The sequence below is a fragment of the Urocitellus parryii genome, chromosome 3 (genome assembly GCF_045843805.1).
Source record: "Urocitellus parryii isolate mUroPar1 chromosome 3, mUroPar1.hap1, whole genome shotgun sequence".
NCBI classification, from domain to species: Eukaryota; Metazoa; Chordata; class Mammalia; order Rodentia; family Sciuridae; genus Urocitellus; species Urocitellus parryii.
In genome coordinates this window covers 185088502-185107532 of record NC_135533.1, presented here as the reverse complement: position 1 = coordinate 185107532, position 19031 = coordinate 185088502, and the positions used below count along the sequence as shown (strand labels likewise).

Genomic DNA, 19031 nt, shown 5'->3' with positions numbered 1-19031 from the left:
TAAATTCTGGGGTGTGTGTATCAAACCCAAATTTTAAAGTGCAAGTGTAATGTCAAGAGTGTGGCCTAATTTGACTGGATTAACAATGGCAGTTTTTCCTCTCTTGTTCAGTTTTTCATTTAGACAGTATCTGACACCCAGACATTGAACTGATGTATGGAGATTCTTATGAATAGAAACTGTCACACCACGATTTCTGAGCTCTTAATTTTTTTCCTCCTAGATAACTATGAATCTATTTTTATACTTGTCTTTTGTTCATAAAGGTCAGATATAAATAAAGTAGTCAACATTTCATCCAAATATTCTAGAGAGCACAGCTAATACTCTAGTTGTCTTTATACAAGCAACCCTTAGTAGCTTGCTTTCATTGACACACGCAGTATGTAAAAGGGATTTTCACAATTGTCAGTGTGAATTTGAATCCATGTTTTACCTTATTTTATCTCACAGAAACATTTTTAGCATGTAAAAATTAGCTCACTAGATTTTAGTCAAAACTCTTATAATAGTAGTCTATGCTATATAACTTGGTGTCCAATTAATGTAATGTTTATATTTTTGTTTGATTTGTAGTATGTTATATATGTTTCCCAATTAGATTATAGGCATCTTCAGTAAAATTTTACATACATAAATAGTGGTATGTGTGTGTGTGTGTGTGTGTGTGTGTTGATATCTTGATATATGCCTTTAGTGGGTTCTCTGAGGACAGGCCCTTGAAAAGTACTTATTCAGTAACTGATGCAGATCCAGCATGTATTTAGCTCTTGTTTATCCTTGCTATTTTATTGAGACCAACTGCATAAGTAGTTTGAAAGAACATTATTTTTTTTACATCAAACTTTTAAATACATGCTGATCATCTTTAATCTGGAAATCCAAATTCTGAAATGATCCCCAAACTGAAAATTTTAAAGTGTTGACATGTGAAAAATTCACACGAGTTCATGTGATGAGTTGCAGTCACAATATCCGTGAATTAAAAATATATGGTGTAGTATTACCTTCACGCTATGGGCATAAGGCATATATAAAACATAAATGAATTTTGGTTTAGGACTTGGATCTCTTCTCCAAGTTGTCTCATGATGTATAAGCAAATATACCAAATTGTGAAGCAATCTGAAATTCAAAACACTTCTCTTCCCAAGCATTTCAAATAAAGGCTATTCAACCTGTATCATTATTTTTTTAATATTAGACTTCAGATTGGGGTAGGAGTGGAAGGTACAAATTTCCTTTATCAATGATGCTTTGCTTCCTAATTCTTTATGCCAATGGAGGCACTGAGGAAATCGCACCAGGTCCCACCAGGTCCCTTCCTGGAGATGCAGATTTTTTTCTTGATCTTTGCAGGGCCGTGTCATTTTAATGAGATGCTCAGTCTCACAGAAATTATTGATGGCCTCAATCTGAGACAAGTGCCAGCTGGAATCAGCTGTTAAATGGCAGCTCACACTGCTGCCCTCAGGGTTTCTGCCTGGGAGCAAAGGCTAAAGAAAGGAAGGGTTGAAAGGCACACCACTCTCTGGCAGGAGTGAAGGGAGGTCACTGTGACTTGGGTAATGAGTGTAGCATAGTATACAAAGTAATTGAATTAATGGAGAAAAGCATGGCTCTCAAATTCCAAATTGTATTGTTAATGTTTTTTTTTAATGGATTTAAAAAATAGTTCAGAGTTTTCCCAAAGTCATTCAAACTGGTTTGTCACATAGACCAATTTAAATATTGAAGAGGGTGACGGATGGGTCAATAGTAATGAGAAACCTGAAGATCAAGAACCTTGGGCTCATGTGAAGTCTTTACACATGAACCATGCGATTTTACAGATGCAGAAATGTTCAGTACCAACAGCCAAGAATCCATTCATGCGTTGGCTTCTGTTTGAGGAGTTGTTCGGTTCCTTAGGACTTTAACATGTTTAATCCACAAGAGAATATTAATCATTGAATCAGTTGTGAAGTTTTTGTTAGTTTCCTTTCTTTAAGAAAAATTATGAAACAACTAAGTTAGGCTGCTTCCAATGGCTGCTGTAGGAATCACTCTCCTGCCAGCAAGCGGCCTCTTTCTTCTATCCAGGCCACTTGCCTGTCCTTTATAGGGAAGACCAGCTCATTCATTATTTTATTCTATAATTGAACTCAGGGCTCTCAACCACTGAGCCACATCCCCATTCTTATTTGGTATTTTATTTAGAGACAGAGTCTTATTGAGTTGCACCTCACTTTTGCTGAGGCTGGCTTTGAACTCCTGCCTCAGACTCCTGAGCCACTGGGATTACAGGCATGTGCTACACACCAACTCCCAGCTTATTCTTAATTGATACTCTTTCCTATGTGCTCAACAGATTGTTGGGGATGTTTTAGTTAGTTGTATCAGTTAACATTTTTATTTATATAACAAAGTATTTTTTATTGTATTGGAGTGTAAAAGCACAGTTGTTGAAAGTTCTTCTTTAGCAAGTGTCCAAATTTCAACCCATTAATGATAGGACCAGGAGGAGGTCAAAAGAGTTGATTCTATGTGCATTAGAAGGACAGGGATGTGAATAGTTAGCAAGAAGGAAAAGCAGAAATAAAATTGCATAAGTAGGGGATGGGGTTGTAGCTCAGTGGTAGAGCACTTGCCTAGCACATATGAGGCCCTGGGTTTCATCTTTAGCACCACATATAAATAAATAAATAAAATAAAGGTATTGTTTCCACACCTAAAAATAAAAAATAATTTTAAAAAAGATTGCTGAATTAAATATAAAACTTGTGAAAGTTCTACAGTGTGATAAAACCATACCAATTTCTTGTTCAGAATTAAAGTCATACCAACATGCCAATTTCTGTAGGTTAACCTCTAACACTACAGGGTTATTATCAGCCTGCACATTTATTGGTGCAGATTGTTAGTTAAATAATCTTTGACTTATCCTAAGAGTATCGGATTAGGACCAAGTATGGTTACTAGAAAATTTTCTAGCTTGATGAGGAGTGAAGGGGGCAAACCTCTCCTGTACTTTCCATTCTTTTTAGATCAACTGGATCACCAGTTTTTCAGGAAAAAAAAAAATTCCCTCTAGTAGGAATAAAGGCAGTCAGTGTTTAGTAATTGCAGCATAGCATAAGGAATAACTGAGACAGCAGAGAAGAACCAGGCTCTATGGACTAGGCCAAATGCATGTGCTATTTTTAGGTCACAAATTCAGGAATAAAAATGTGACTTTTGAGATTTCCTCCAAACTCAATATCTATCTCTGCCATTATCTAAAGACATAATCAGTTCGCCTACAGATAAATTTCAATGTGTTGCTGATTTCTTTATTAAATTAGAATGATATTCGGCAAATTGACAATCACTCTTCTCTCTTTCCAAGGGTGGAATTTTTTGTTCCCAGGGTTTTGTAAGCATTTTAGTACTAGGGCTTTGAGACTGCTGTGCCGACACTGATCTGAGTGTGGTTACCCTTCCACATGGGGGCCTTAGAAGTGGCACTACACTGGCTGCCTTTCTTCTAGAATCTGTGTTTCCACCCATGGCTGTGTCCCCTTTGACAAGAAAGCAAGATCTCTACAGGGCCAGCTGGCCTGCTTCCCATCTTGTCAGGGACATGGGGAGGGCTGGCCTGTTCTTCCCCATCGCCTGGGCATGGAGACTTGGCCACTCAGAATTGCTCTGATGTCCCATGGAGCTCTCTCTACTGCTTCCCACCTGCTGCCCCATACCCTAGTGGGAAGGAGCACACACCTTGCACGCCTGGATCCCCAAAGTCTGAGTTCTGTCGTCCAACTGTTCTCCTCCTTCCTGCCCCAACACCAGACTTTGCCCAGGGCAAGTTGGAACATGGGTGCCTCCTGAGCCTTGCTCTTCTTCTGGTCTCCTCAAGTTGGTCCTCAGAGAAGCTTTATTGCACCTTCAAGGGGCAGGAAGAAGAGTTTGTTCAGCGACAGTTCTTTTGAGTCTTTCTGCCTTTTGTTTAGACTATTGCTTTTTAAAAAAAAATTTTGTTAGTTGTCAATGGACCTTTATTTATTTATTTATATGTGGCGCTGAGGATCGAACCCAGTGCCTCATACCTTCCAGACAAGCGTGCTATTGCTGAGCCACAGCCTCAGCCCGTAGACGATTGTTTTTTAAAGCCCAGGAACTCACTCTCAGTTCCCTGGCTCCTCCCTTTCGTGCCATCTTGGGCGAATGCTGGCCTCATGCTCTGCTGCTGGACTGGCGATGTTGGTGGGATCAAGTGTGAGAGGTAATGCAGCTGCTGCGTGCATTGTGCAAACAGCGCTCGCCCTGTTCTATGTGGCCATCTCTGGGAATCTCAACTTTAAAACCCCTGAGGTGGTATTTTATATTATGGAAGAATAACTGAAGAGATGGTAGTTTTTGAACTGGGGGACCCTTCCCCTCAAACATACAAAATTGTTAAGTCAGAACAGGATGAAAGATGCATGACAGAAAAGCCTCAGCTAGAATTTAAGAGGGGAGGACTTCAAAGCAGTCTTGCTTCCGTGGCCTTTAAACTGCTTGTTTCTGAAGTTTCAAATGAAAGGAGTTTGTTGCCTGATCACCCAGGGGGCAAAAGGGGAGCTGATATTTTGACATAGCTTTCTGCCATCCTGTGGGAAATTGCACCAGGGCTAAAGGTAGCAGAGGAAAAAGGCCCAGACTGTCAAGTTCCTTTCTAACAGTTCCTGCCAACAGATTGTACAACTGTCTGTTGGTCTGCACCAGGAATTATCCCATGCCCAAGCCCCTTAATCAGCATCTTCTCTGTCACCATTTTTTTTTAATGAGATGTTGTATTAGTTAACTTTTTCAGGACCATAATGAATTACCTGAGGCAGACTAACTTTATAAAGAAAAGAGGCTTATTTAGCTTATTTAGCAAGAGCAAGGTGCTGGTACTCATTCAGTTCTGTTGGTATCTTTCTTGCCAGCAATCACTAGACAGTACGTGGAGTCACAAGCAGGACACAGGGAGCATGGCTGTCTGTGTCTGTATCATTGATCTCTCTCCTCCTTCTAGTAAAGTTTCCAGTATTCAATCATGGAGGATTCCACCCTAATGACCTTATCTAAGCTTAGTAACTTCCCAGAGGCCCAGTTCTGAACACCATCAGCGGATTATGTCTGTACCCTCTTAACAGTGTTACATGCCTTCAGTGATTGAACTCCTGCATAAATCTGGGGGAACAAACCAGATTGAAACCCTAGCAGATGTCACTCTCTTAACCACGGAGGCCCACGCTTCAGCAGCCTCTGGGGCTCAGAGTTCCTTATTTCCACAGATGGTGACCACATTGTAGATCTCCGCCAATGCAGAGACAACTCTAGCCCAGTTCCATTTTTCACCATGTTCCCATTTCAGATGAAGACATCAAGGCCCAAAGAATTTGTGAGTTCTCTGAAACCATGCTGCTGGTACCCAGAGGAGAGCATGTTCAATCCAGGATCTTCGCATGGCTCTAGGCCTCTCCTCATGAAAGGATCTTTCCTGAAATATAGGCACCTGGTGACTCCCCACCCTCCTGAATGGTGCCTGGTGGCCTCCAGCTCTGCACAAGCTGTGACTTTTCATGACACGACACACATAGCACCTCACCCTGCTGCTCTCCAAGTGCCACCCTCGAATAATTTGACTGTTATTTGCTGGAACGTTTCCTTGTATTCAGAAGCCACCACTCAAATATGCCCTTCCCTCACACCGAAGCCATGTACCAATCAAAGACCTACTGATTCCCCCTGGTCTTCTCAAGTGGAACCTTTGCGCCTTTTGTCACTGGGTGGATCTCCCACGAAACCCTTGTGAATGAGGATGGAGTGAATCAGTACCGTCTTTCATCAGGACCCTTGGTCCCGACTGGAATAGCTTATGTGTGGGTTAGCCCCAGTCCTTAAGGAAAGAATATTTTCACCCCTTCTTCTCCTCTTCTACCTTTCATCTCTCCACCTGTCCAGAACTTCCTGATTCTTAGCAGACAGAATTCAGAAAAATCATAGGTTGAGACTATGTCTTGGTCAGTTGGGAAGATGCAATGCAGTCTATGTGTGTGTGGTGTGCATACCTACACGTGTGTGCATGCAATTTGTACTAACAGATTCAGGGTCATAAGTCAGGTTATGGGTTATAATTTCAATAGAGTGGCTATGTAGCATAAGTCAAGTATAAAGCACAAGAGACCGGCAACTTTCTTGGATATTTTGGTGGACTCTGAGATAATAAATCAAAACACAGGATGCTGTGCAAGATTCAAAGACTTGTCACTTCCAACTCCTTACACACGTGTGTGCTTTATAAAAATATTTACATTGAAATCTTGAAGGTATGGGTAGAACATTGTGTTCAGAGTAATAACCCTCATAATAAGAAAAATAGTACTTCAGGCTGGAAAGGAGTCTCAGTATTACTTTATTTTTGTGGTAACCGGAAGGATTGCCTGTGGTGACATGGCCTCCTAGAGAGGGTTCGGGAGAACTGGGGGCCCCCTCACACACGCAGGGCCTTCCCCCTCTCATGTCTCAGCGTTCACTTGCACCTTGATCTTCGTTGGGCAATTTGCTTATCCCCACTAAGGCTCAGTGTCTTAGTTTAGGCTACTGGAAAAATCCCATCCACGGAGCAGCAAATAAACAAGAGAAACTTATTTTTCATTGTTCTGCAGACTAGAGGTCCAAGATCAAGGTGCTGGCAAATTCTGTGTCCGGTGAGAACCTGCTTCCTGGCTCACACTAGGCTCTTTCTAGCTGGGTCTTCACGTGGTGGCAAGAACAGCAGAGCTCCCTCGGGCCTCTTTTCTAAGGGCACTGATCCCATTTACGAGGGCTGTGCCCCCATGACCTTGTCACCCACCATCCCTTGCTTCCTAATACTGTCAACTTGGGGTTCAGGATTTCAACATCCGAGTTTGGGGGAATAAGAAGGATTCAGACTACACTACTCAATTTGCTCATCTGTAAAATGGGGGCAAAACAGTCACCCTTCAGTGTGATTGTGTGTGTGAGAGTCAGTGTGTGAAGGGCTTCCCACTGTCTTGCCCCATCTGTGCCAAGAAAGCACCATTTTTTCCCCCAGATGCTCTTAACTAACACTCCAGAGGGGAAAAGAGCAGTTTGATTCCATCCATTCCTTCCTCAGAGTAAGAAAGCAAGTAGGATTATTTTTGATTCTTGAAAGTAAATTGCCTCTTATGAGGAATTTGGTACTTCTCTGTTTTAAAACACTAAATTGTTTTAATAAAAACTATGAAAGAATACAAAGTGTTCTAATAGTCTAAACTTTGATTTTGTTAAAAACACATTTTTTTTCCTAAAGTATTAAATTTTAGGAGACCAAATATGGTATAGATGCCACAGTAAGGAGTGCCATATAGATATGAATCTTGGGCGTGTTATATTTGACTGACATTGCACATGTGCTACAATCAACCTCACTGATATCATTTTTTTCTTTTGCTCCCCCTCCCCAACGCCATTTTGTATGTGTGTGTGTGTTGGGGATTGAACCCAAAGCTTTGAGCACACATTGATTTCTTTTTAAGGGAAAATTGTTTTATCCCCAAAAAATGTTTTGGGGATAAAATTGTTCACATAAATACGTTCTGCTTTTTTGTGTGAATAGTTAGGAAGTGTAATATTATTAATAAGCTAATTTGAAAGATTGAGAGAAAATGCTTTAAAACTAGATTAAATGATAAGGCTAATATTTGCCATGAACTTGGTGGTTATTCATCAGTAGATGAAGAATAAAAATAAGGGAATATATTTATTTGGATTTTCAAAAAAAATTTTTGTTTTACTGAAATTATTGGGAAGGAGGATACTAAAAATGTGAGAATTCCATCAGATGAAAAACCCAGAATCAGCTACACTTGTCCAGGAAATCAAGAATTTGCAAATATTTAGGTAGACTTCTTACACATCATTCCCAGTCTGAAATTTCCTTTGTCTCCCCAGTCCTAACTCATACCCCAGTTTAGTAATCCTGCAAGAATCCCCCATGGCTCTAAGCAGATGATGGGACCCCAGCTTGCTGTGATACAGTGACAGCATGTACCTGAGAGATTTGGCAGTACCCGAGACTAAACATTAATTTTAGTTCAGATGGCAGGGTGGGAAAGACCCTTTAAATTCAAAAGAAGTAACAGATTAGGTGAAAATGCTTTTAAATGCAAAGAACAATAAAAGGATCAGTATTCAGAATATGTAAAGAATATTTACAAATCAGCAAGAAAAAATACAGCAAAGTATAGTAACCTCACTTGCATTCAAAAAATACAACATAGAAAAAAAATCAGATTGGCATAATTGAAAAATTTGATAATAGGTAGTGTTGATTAAGGTATAGGAAAATAGTTTCTCTTCTGTCAGAGTATAAGGTGACTTAGTCATTTAAAAATGCATTTATTACAGGGGGGCTGAAGATGTGGTTCAGTTGGCAAAAAGCTCACCTATCATGTGTGAAAGCCTGGGTTCAGGCCTTGCCCCTCAAATAACTTGTCACTGTAAGAAATGTGTATATTTTAGGGCCCAGCTATTTAATTTCTCCATGTCAGCTTTGAAAAAGCTCTTGTGTTTAACACACAGTGAGGCATGCACATGTGTATGCAGTGCAGCATCACTTAAAATCATGAGAATTGAAATGCAACTCAGTGCCCAGCAAGGCAGGAGTGGCCAAGTAAACCATGGTGCATCCAGGACATGTAAAACTATCAGCAGTTATATGGAATGAGCTAGAACTGGGTGTGTTGGGGAAGAAAAGGATCTCCATGAGAGGCCGAGAAAACAAGTTGTGAAATAGTCTATAAGGTGCGATGTGTCACCATTCATTTAAAAGGCAAAGGAGGGAAGAAGAGAGGGAGAGGAGGGACAGAGGAAGGAAGAAGGACAGAAGGATAGAAAAGAAGAAAATAATACCAGAGACTTTCTATAGTAGTGGCTTTCAATATCTTTTGGAAATAACCCTCAATAAGATATACCCATCATGTCTTGATGGAGTGGACCCTTACTACATGAGATGTACTCTGAAATTGTTCTATCCTCTTCTAATTTGCTTCATTCCATTTGTCAAATGGAATGAAGCGAATTACAACACATTAAATTGATTTCAGGACTCAACCATAGTTTGGAAAGTAGTGTTCTGGAGATACACACACACACACACACACACACACACACACACACACACACACAAATGGATAGGAAAAGACCAAAAGGCAATACACCAAGTTGATATTAGGGATTATCTGGGTAGGTGTGGGAGTGTGGGGTGGTTTCTAGGGAGCCTGAGCATTATTTGTAATACTTATATTTTGATCATTTGCTGTTTTATAAGGAACAAACATAATTAAACATCTGAGATTTAGTTTTTTGAATAAGCCATCAAAACTACTTTTGAAAGTCAAGAATTTACTGGGATTAAGAAGGTAGTGGTTAAAAGGTCTTAAGGGAAATAATTTTCAAGTTAATTTGCATAATTGATCAGTTCCCAAAGTAGGCAACCTAGCTAACTCTCTCTGTTTTTGTATTTAGGGCCACAGATGAGCACATACTTGTGGCAAGGTAGAGTCAAACCTGTGTGATATCCCACCCCAAATGTCATCACAAGCCTAAGAGCTCTCTGCCAATGCCGTGAGATTTTAACTTGTTACCTATGGCTGTCATGTCTACCAATAAAAAATACAAAGTAGTCAATGTGAAATGCTAAAAACCCAAGCACACACCCCCCCCCACCGCCGCCCCCTGCCATTTTCAGAAAATGCAGAGTTAATGTTTCTGTAGTAGCATCAGCTTGGCCACATCACCTGGTCTCCATTTTTTGCTATGGATCTGAACAAAGAAAGGGTTGCATTCTGAGCATTGTTCCTGCAAGGACTTTCACTGTAGAAAATGTGGCAGGTGTACACTTGGCCATCTCTACAAGCTGGAGCAGACAACTCCCATTTTCTATTTTACAGTTACATTAGCGCTTTCTGATTTACCTTCATATATTTACCCTAAGGGTAACTTATTAAACCTCATTTTAATGATCAAATAATTAATGCTTAAAAAGAGTTAGAGTATTCAGGGGAGATAAATTCTTTAACTTCCAAATATTTAAGCAAGATGTTGACTGCAGATGACATAGAATCTGATTATTTCTTGTGCTAATATTTCAACTAAAGATACCTAGTAAAGAGGATGTTTATATTTTATTCTTTTATATGTCTTAAATATAAATTTTAATATGCTTATAATAACACATGCTAACTCTTAAACAACTATACTACATTTTTCTCTTTAAATGTTTTGAAAACAAAGGATTTATGGCAAATATGCAAACTTTCTCAGAAAGCACTTCTATAAGAATCATTTTGAAAAAAATCTTAGTGATTGATAAAGCAGTGATTATATTCAACTTTAATTTCATATAGGTTTGATGTTGTATGGAAAGAAGAGAAATTTTTTTAAAGAGGGAATTATTAATGGTTATAGAAAACATGCTGAAAGCTAAGGGCAATGAGAGAAGGATATCTTAAGGCACATATCTGAAGTCCCTTTTCCATGTCCTCCCATGGGAAGTTAGAGGTAAGAGGAGGCCAAGTTGGTCTGGTGGCCATCATAGGGATCAAGGTCATCCCTTTAAATAGTTTGATATCAGACTAACAGGTGTCAAGTTGTGTATGAGTGGCTGATATAGCTTTATAAGGAACAGTCAGGAAAAATTATAAATGTGCCCAGCTTAGGCCTAGGATGAAATTCAGGTGAAAATTATAATTCATAATAACCAAGGATTTAAAAAGTACTTTATTCTAGCTAAGAGAAGTTTTGTTTCTCTGTAACATCGTCTATTTGGTGTTTGTGTTTATTAGTTGGAACAAAATTGGTTTTAAAATATTTTATGGAGGGTATAATGAATTTAAAATTTAAAATCGTTATAGCCACTTAAGTATGTCTGAAGCTGGGCTTTTCAGTGGCCACAGAATTCAAAGCACCACTTCCTCCTTGCTGACACTGCAGGAGAAATATCCAATAGACCAATTGGTCTTGCAAATGACAGGTACAGCCATCATGTTACTTAGAAGCTTGAGAAGTAAAGGGAAGGAATTGTTTATTCCAAACCATAAAATATTACAGGGTTTCTTCATATTGTCTCATTTATAAGGTGAGGTCTTTCCTTTAAATTTTTTTTTCAGAAAAGTATCCCATTTTTTACTAATATCATCTTTGAAAGAGAACTTGACTAACTGTGGAATTTTTCACCCACAGCATCTGCAGGAATTGCTGTGTCCCAGAGGAAGGTGCGTCAGATCAGTGATCCCATCCAGCAAATACTAATCCAGCTGCACAAAGTCATCTATATCACACAGGTCAGTGTTCCAGCCTTCTATTTCTTTTCCATCTGAAACACAAGTTTGGTGCTAATACCGCTGAAGAACTGCCTTGTAGGACTTCCAGGTGAGTGAACACTTGTTTTTATCTCCTCCCAGGACACACGTGTAGGGAGACTTCTTGGCAACCAAGCTGGGAGGGCAACAGGGTGAAAAAGCAAGTAGGTCAGGGTTTCCCTGTGACTTCAGTCTGCTCAGCCAGAAGCAGACTTCCACACAAATGGCCCTTCCTTGTGTGAGCTGGGACAGCGGGGGTGGGGGGTGGGGGAAGTGGGGGGGTGGGGGGGTCGGGTAATGGGAATAGAGCTGGGCTTTACCACAGGAAATAGTGGTCCCACCACCATTCTTAATCTTGAGGATGCTCGGTTGACACCAGGAAGGCTCAGAAATATGAAAGCCAAAAACCACACAAAATCCAGGATTATTAAGATTTTCTATTTGTAAATCTCAGAGACTTAGGCACTGAGGAAAAAGAATCAGTGTTGAAAAGTATCTATAAATGATGGACAGAAACCTGTCTAGTGAAAACAACTTAAAATATTCATTAAGAACTGTAACCATTTGGACAAGAAAGTCAGTATTATGTTGAAGTTTATGACTGTATGTTATAGGTAGCTTATTGATATCATTGCTCACTGGACATGTGATGACTAATTGCCTACCATGAGCCAAACACAATTCCAGGTATTTGGATCTATCAGTGACCAAAGCATAAACATTTCCTCACTGTAAGATTCAAAGATCCAGGCAGGATCTAGTGTGCACCAGTGACTCAGGAGAAGACCAGCCTCAAAAAAAGAACTGGGTATGGAACTTGGTGGTGAAGCACCCCTGGGTTCAATCCCCAGTACCAAATAAATAAAGAAAGAAATAAGATTCAAAGATTCTGCCTCGGGTTGCTGTCAGTAGCCAACTTTGGCAATTCCAATTTTTCATTCAAGTCCTGCAGAGAAATATCTAAAGATCAGTGGACCAGCTGGGATCATTATAAGTGCAAACTTGAGCTGATATTTCATTTATCACCTGAATACCCTTCCTGCCTGAAAAAAAGATAAAAACAAAACAAAGCAAAATACTTTTTGATTGGTACAACACAGTAGCATTTTAAGACTCTAGGAATTTGCATCGGTTTTTAAACAGTGTCTATTATTCCCAGAAAACCTGTGCCTCCTTTTCCCCCAGTGTACAATCACTGCAGTAAATGGCTGCAGATATCTGTGGGAAGGCTTGGAGGAAATGATATAGTATGTTTCAGGACCCGCCTCCTCATGGCATCCCAGCTTCCGTATGATCCAAGGGGCTCTGGGCCCTTTAGTTGACTTAGGTCTGGAAACTATATTGGAAACTATAACAGTGGCAATGGCAACTCCGGTCAGGATCTTGTCTGCCAGATCTGGAGCTTCTCTTCTGTTTCTTGGGCTCAGAAATGTCCTAGTAGGCTGACTACTAATTTTCTTCCCAGGAACACCCTAGTTAATTAATTACCATCAAAGATCTCTCTAACTAACAGAATGTTGCCGCTACCTTGTCATGAACGCTCACCACTTGTCACATGCTTTCAAATGGCCTCTGCCCATTGGATACATTGGAATACTGTGTCCTTCAGTGTCATAGCTGGCTTACAAAGGAGAGCAACCCTGGAGCCTTCTAAGATGCTCCCCTCTCTGAGTATTTCTCAGTGCCTTACTGAAAGAAGAGCCTTTTGGGTATTCTGTCTGAAAGCGGTGGGGGAGTGGACGTGCAGATCACATCTAGTAAATCCACTGCAATGTTCCTGTTCCTCTGAGCCTTTGGATTCCCTCCTCCACGTGCCAGAGAAGTTCTGGCACTTTACCATCATGAAACACAGGCCACCACTGAAAATCAGTTTCAGTCCACCAAATAGTTAAGCTGCACCTCCATCTGCTGAACTAACACATTAAATCTCTACTGTGTGCACCCACATTGATGAATTCAGTCTGGTCTTATGCTATATTTTATCCTTCCTGGCCTAACATCCTTAGAATCCACTTCTGCACATGTTCTCTGGCTGGTTGCTAATATATAGTAGCAAAATCTTGCAATTCTTTTCGAGGATAGGTTATTTCCTCCAGAGTGGTGGTGGATACTAATTCCCCTAGATCATAGTAAGATACGTCTCTGGCTATGGATTTGGTCTTCATTGTTGTGGATCTTACGAAGAATGAGTATTTCTTTTAAAGACATCTGTTCTCATTGATTTTATCATCCAGTTTTCAAGCAAAGGGAGGCTTGTTTTCTTAGACACAGAGCAACAAGCTCCTTTCGTTAACAATGAAGTCCCAGAGTGACTTGGGTTTTAAGATTGTCAGCATGATCTGGGCTCAGCGAGATATCCCTATTCTAATTTTTAGTATTCTTTTCTTTTTTTTCTGACATTCACATGAAAAACTTGATGAAGTGTGAATTAAACTGACATTGTAATTTATCAGCCTTCCCAATTAAATTCAGCATTTGATTATCAGCCATATCAGTGCTTTGGCAGCACAAAATAACAGGTTATTTTGGAGCTGTCATGGAATCTTCCTGGGTCTCAGATCATGACTTGAACAGACAGTTAAAAGACTCACACTTGTTACTTTATCAGTGCTCCAGTGCACTCAAAAAAGTCCATTCCATACCACAGTCCTTGTGGTCTTTCTTGTTGCCTGACAGTCAAGTGCAGTGGCCATTTGGGCTTTAGTCAGCATTTCATCGAGGTGATGAGCTGATCAGTTGTGGTGCCACTAAATGAAATAATTGTCCTGTTGGTGACAAACCAACCAACCAAATTCGGCACCGATCCAAGGACACAATCGTACCACTCCTCAAATCCCATCTTTGGGGTCAAGCTCCTTGAACATTCCTGGAACCTTTATCTGGTATCAGTGAAGGTCCAGTCAGAAACCACACAATTATGTTAGTCAGCTTTCCCTCACTGTCACAAATACCCAAGATAATCAACTGATAAAGAGAAAAGTTTTAGGGGTTCATTGTGGCTCACCAGTTTTGAGATTCCAGTCCATGATCAGTTGGCCCTTGACAGGCCTGTGTCAAGGCAGTATATCATGGTAAAAGAACATGGTGGTGCAAATCCTCTCACCTTGTGTCTGAAGAGTAAGAGAGAGGAAAAGGAAGGTGCTGGGGTCTAACTGTCTCCTTCAAGTGCACGTCTTCAATGACCTGAAGTCCTCCCATTAGGCCCCGCCTATTAAAGTTTCTGCCACCTCAGTTGTGCCTCCCTGGAATCATGCTGTGAACACCTGGGCCCTTGGGGGACATTCTAGATTCAAACCACAATAGTAATTTCAACAAGGAATGTTTAATATAATAAATTATTAACTATAACAGAATTTTATCTACTAAGGATGAGGAAAGAAATCCAAAGCATATAGGAATAGCAGATAGAGAAGTCCTAAGCTCTAGGACTGAGGCAGAGCACCTAATAAGGAAACAAATATGAACACCGCTTCCTCTGGATTGAGGTCCAGACCTCACTGGAAAGGTCAGAGAAATTTGCAAAAGTGTCATGCTGGGGACAGTTGATCAGAGGCCTCTCTCTGGGGACCAGAGTAAGACATCACATGAGGTACCATGCTATGGAAGTTGTTGGGAAATCAGCACTGGATGGTGTTGGTATATACTCTCCACGGAATCAGGGGAGACTACCCAGAAGTAGGTGTTATTTCATAGAAGTCTCTGGAAAGCCACCTACAGTCAGTGCTACTGAATGTGACTTGGGGTGACCCCTTACCACTGGGGTGTCACCGTGTACCACTGGAGCAAGGCAACAGCATCGCTGGACCAGAAAGATGAGCTCCATCCTCCTTCAGGGTCCTTCTAGGGGCTTCCTATGATCAAGGTTGGCATCCAGACAGCTGGTGAAGGAGAGCTGTGTTGGTTTCACATTCAGGTCAGTCAAGGGCGGACTTGGAGCCCACAGGCACTGATCAGTGGCACCCTTAAACTGGGGACCAGGCAAGTAACTCTTTGGCACCACCCACACCCCCTCTGATTTCTGCTTGTTCTCCCTCCCTCTGCTCTCTGCCCCTAGACTGAGGAGCCTCTTCCATGCGTCGGGTTGAGCAGTCTGGTTCTTATGTCAAATTTTGTCCCAAATCTATTGTTCTTTTTGGTCACCCTGATGTCTGCTTTTTTAGATGCAAAAGCCAAAATTGATTACTTTTCCCTCTTTTTTTCTGCCATCCTCTTTCTTAGGCAACCACACAAACCTTTGCAAGTAAATGAAAGGGGGTGAAGGAGTACAAGGAAATATGTGTGTATGGGGAGGAGGGAAGCCTGGTTAATAAATAAAAACTGTAATCTGCTCTCTCTTATAAACTATTGTATTAAAAATGCATCTCCATTTAACCATTGATATGGAAACATGGGAGACTATTCTTAACTCTAGTATTATAGAAATAGTTTAAATAACTTTTCAGTTACCTCAACTAATATCTATTAAATTCAGAGAAATATCCTTTGAAATTTAAGTACAGCTTTCATATGCCTGTCTCAGTAATTTTGATGTAAAAAAGGAAAAAAGTTTTTAACGGGGTATATTCCATTTCTTTATTGAATTTCAAAGTATTTTTAAAGCAAGAATAAAACTATTGTAAATATCTGATTATTATGCTTTTAAACTGCCAGTGTGACAAATGAGTTCCCATTTTTTTTTTTTTTTTGGCAGAATGGCTTTCCTTACTCCAAGTGAAGGTATAACTATCATGGTTTTTCAAATGTGTTTCAGAATGCTGGAAAGTTCCTGACATTGCACATAGTAAGCAATGATTCCCCTCTGGGGAACTTTAACCTACAGCGCTAAACAAAGTCGATGCTTTTGACACAAAGAAAAAAATACAGGCCTAATCATTATTCTAGGGTATGTGATGTAAGTTAGAGAGAGACCAAGTCAGTTTTCTCTTTCTGCTAATTGCAAAGGAAACTTGGAAAAAGCAAGGCTGAATTGAGAAACGAACCAACCAACCAAACAAACCCTTCTTTCTCTCATGTTTATGTACTTCAGCTTGGTGGCTGCCCTGACCTGCGGGCCACATACTTCCTGAAAACCAAAAGATGAACTTTCAGGGCAGACTTCTTGCCTTTGGCTGGTGGTGGCCTTTCCTGTCCGGTTGCCATGGAGACAGACCTGTGAAAATCACTTAAAAGCAACTATTTTATAAGGCAGGATGTTCAAAAATCCTTACTCTGCCTTCAGTGATTTGACATCTGTTTCCTTCAAAACTAAAATGGTAATCTTAAGACCAGGAAGCTAAGAATGAAATCTGTGGGTTCGTTTTCATTGCCGGAAACCAAAATCGAATCTTTGGCCTATAAGGTGACTACAAGTACACAGGTGACCTTTTAGTATGAGTTTTTATGTGTTATTGCTTAGGTAAGAGCTGCACAGCCAAATTGAGGCTGGAGTTTAAGTCTGTTCTGTGTTTTTGATTGTCTTCTTAAATAAATGTGTCGAAAAAAATCTGCATTTATCAACTTTTAAAAAATTAAACATCTATCTCCAAGAGACCAGGCAGACAGTTCTGGTTGCAGATCTTCATGACTGCTCATCTTAACAGACACAATCATTACTAACAGGAAAAAAAAATGCACAGCAATGTGCTGTCCTGAAATGAAAATGATCTTACTGGCTGTCATCAGGGAAACATGTAGTTTTTTTTAATTAAGGATTTTTTTTTTTAGTTATAGATAGACACAATACCTTTATTTTATTTTAATGTGATGCTAAGAATCCAACCCAGTGCCTCTCACATGCTAGGTGAGCGCTGTACCACTGAGCCACAACCCTGGCCCCTCGTGCAGTGTTTTGTAGCAAATGATGGACAAGAATTTAACCATTCATACTCACTCACCTGGATCACCTGCTTACTAATGGCAAGGTGACAGAGATTAACCAGAACAGGATATTTAGGGTAAATCTGTGTTACTCAAACCAACACATGTTTTCAGAGTCTGTAAATTCTAAGAGAAGTGTTACATTTTTGTGTGTGTGTTTGGATGATCGTCTTTGAATATCTCATCTAGCATTTAGGAAAATTTCCTCTTAAGCAATAACATGTCAAAATAACTTTTTCAGAAATAGAATCAGATAGTGGTTTAGGTAACTATTTATCAGATGGAGCCCTATGGACTGCTAGTGGTCTGCTGATGTATTCTTGGACAGAGAATTTGGTTCTTTAGAAAGAATATATACATTATACACGTTTGAAAAAACCTACTAGAAAATGTACAGGTCAGATTTCATAATTTTTCTTTTGTTACCTTGTAAGGTGTAGTAAAGCAAACAAAATATAAGCTGTCAAATCTTTGGCTTTTGAGAAAGTCATTATGTTTTCTAGAATTAGTTTCTTTGCTCATAAAATGGGAGGTCTTCTGGGATTACCATGAGCCTTGAAGGAAATAAAGTATATGAAAATATTAATAAACTATAAAGTGCTGTCCTGCAGTGACTAGTATGTTGGTGTTTGCTTTAGGGTAGTGATTGTTGCTAGAAGACTTACTACTTCAGAAAGGGTATTGCATGTTATATAAGGTCTTTAAGTTCTGATTTCCTCGCCCGTAAAATAAGTGCTGCTTTATGAGTTTGTTGTGGGTAAAAAGTATGATCATGCCCATAAAAGAGTGATCATGGTGCCTAGCACATATGAATCATAGGTATTGATTTTCTATTATTGGTATGATAGTTCTTGTGCATAATGTATCATTATACTCACATCATCTGCAGTTCAGCTAAGCATGAGTCATCATTCTAAAATTTAAAATTCTTCCATAAAAACTTGAACAATGAGATGCTGTCTATGGGGATCATTATTCCAATAAGATACAATAGCTTTCTAATACTTCCCAGTGTATGAATCTTTAAGTTGACTGAATGTTAGCTCATTTGAATGAGTTTTATGCAATTTATGCAGGTCATCTAGAGCAGTAAATGCAATTAGTTCTAAGTTAAATAGAGGCTTATCAAGTTAAATAAACAGCAAGATTTTTTCAGAGTATCTGAATGAATTCGATACTGATAGCTGCCAGAGTACTGGGCTGAGGGTCCTTTGAAGGAACCATGAGCCCACCAGGTGCTTCACACCTTCAAGAGTTTGTTGTACAGACAGTACTTGCTGCCTTTCCCTTGGACAGCTGTGCTGCAATCACACTGGGCCACAGACATATAGTCCTGGGCCGACACTGCCCTCTGGTGTTGGATTCAGTGAGGTGGCAACTTCTGGTGTGCAACCATAGAGAATCCTCCAAACCCCATGTCTCTCCAGGGACTTTTCCCATCCCCTCCCTGCTCAACCCAAACCTTCGCCAGGAAGGTGTGTGTGTGCCTCTCCCCTTCATTGTCTGTTCCTATTGTACATTAAATCCATTCTTCTTTTGCTTTTCTTTCCTGCACACATCTATCTTTTATGCTCATTTCCATTGTCTGTCTTCCCACTATTTGCTCCTTAATGCTCAGAAATATCACTCCTTTATCTTACATGATTTCCCCCTTCCATCTCATGTGAAAGGACCGTAATAATTATGACCATTTGCTGCGGGTATGGGGAGGAATCAAGTTGGGATCAAGGGAAGAGATAGCTATAATAGTGACATCAAAAGAGATCAGTGAAGTCTTAGTGCTGCCAGATGATTAAATCCTTCAAAGCACTCAGAAGG

General features: G+C 40.0%; 1 protein-coding gene across 8 annotated transcripts in view; it reads left to right on the top strand.

Annotated features, from left to right (window-relative positions):
• The window catches only part of Nek10 (NIMA related kinase 10), a 188030-nt gene that overhangs the window by 148562 nt on the left and 20437 nt on the right, over window positions 1–19031 (top strand). For 4 of the 8 annotated variants that reach the window (XM_077795650.1, XM_077795648.1, XM_077795649.1 and 1 more), the window contains 2 exons: window positions 9523–9552; window positions 11239–11339. In XM_077795650.1, the coding sequence (XP_077651776.1) occupies window positions 9523–9552; window positions 11239–11339 (131 nt within the window). The remainder of the gene's footprint in view (window positions 1–9522; window positions 9553–11238; window positions 11340–19031) is intronic. The other 4 variants (XM_077795652.1, XM_026406136.2, XM_077795647.1 and 1 more) reach the window with 1 other exon arrangement.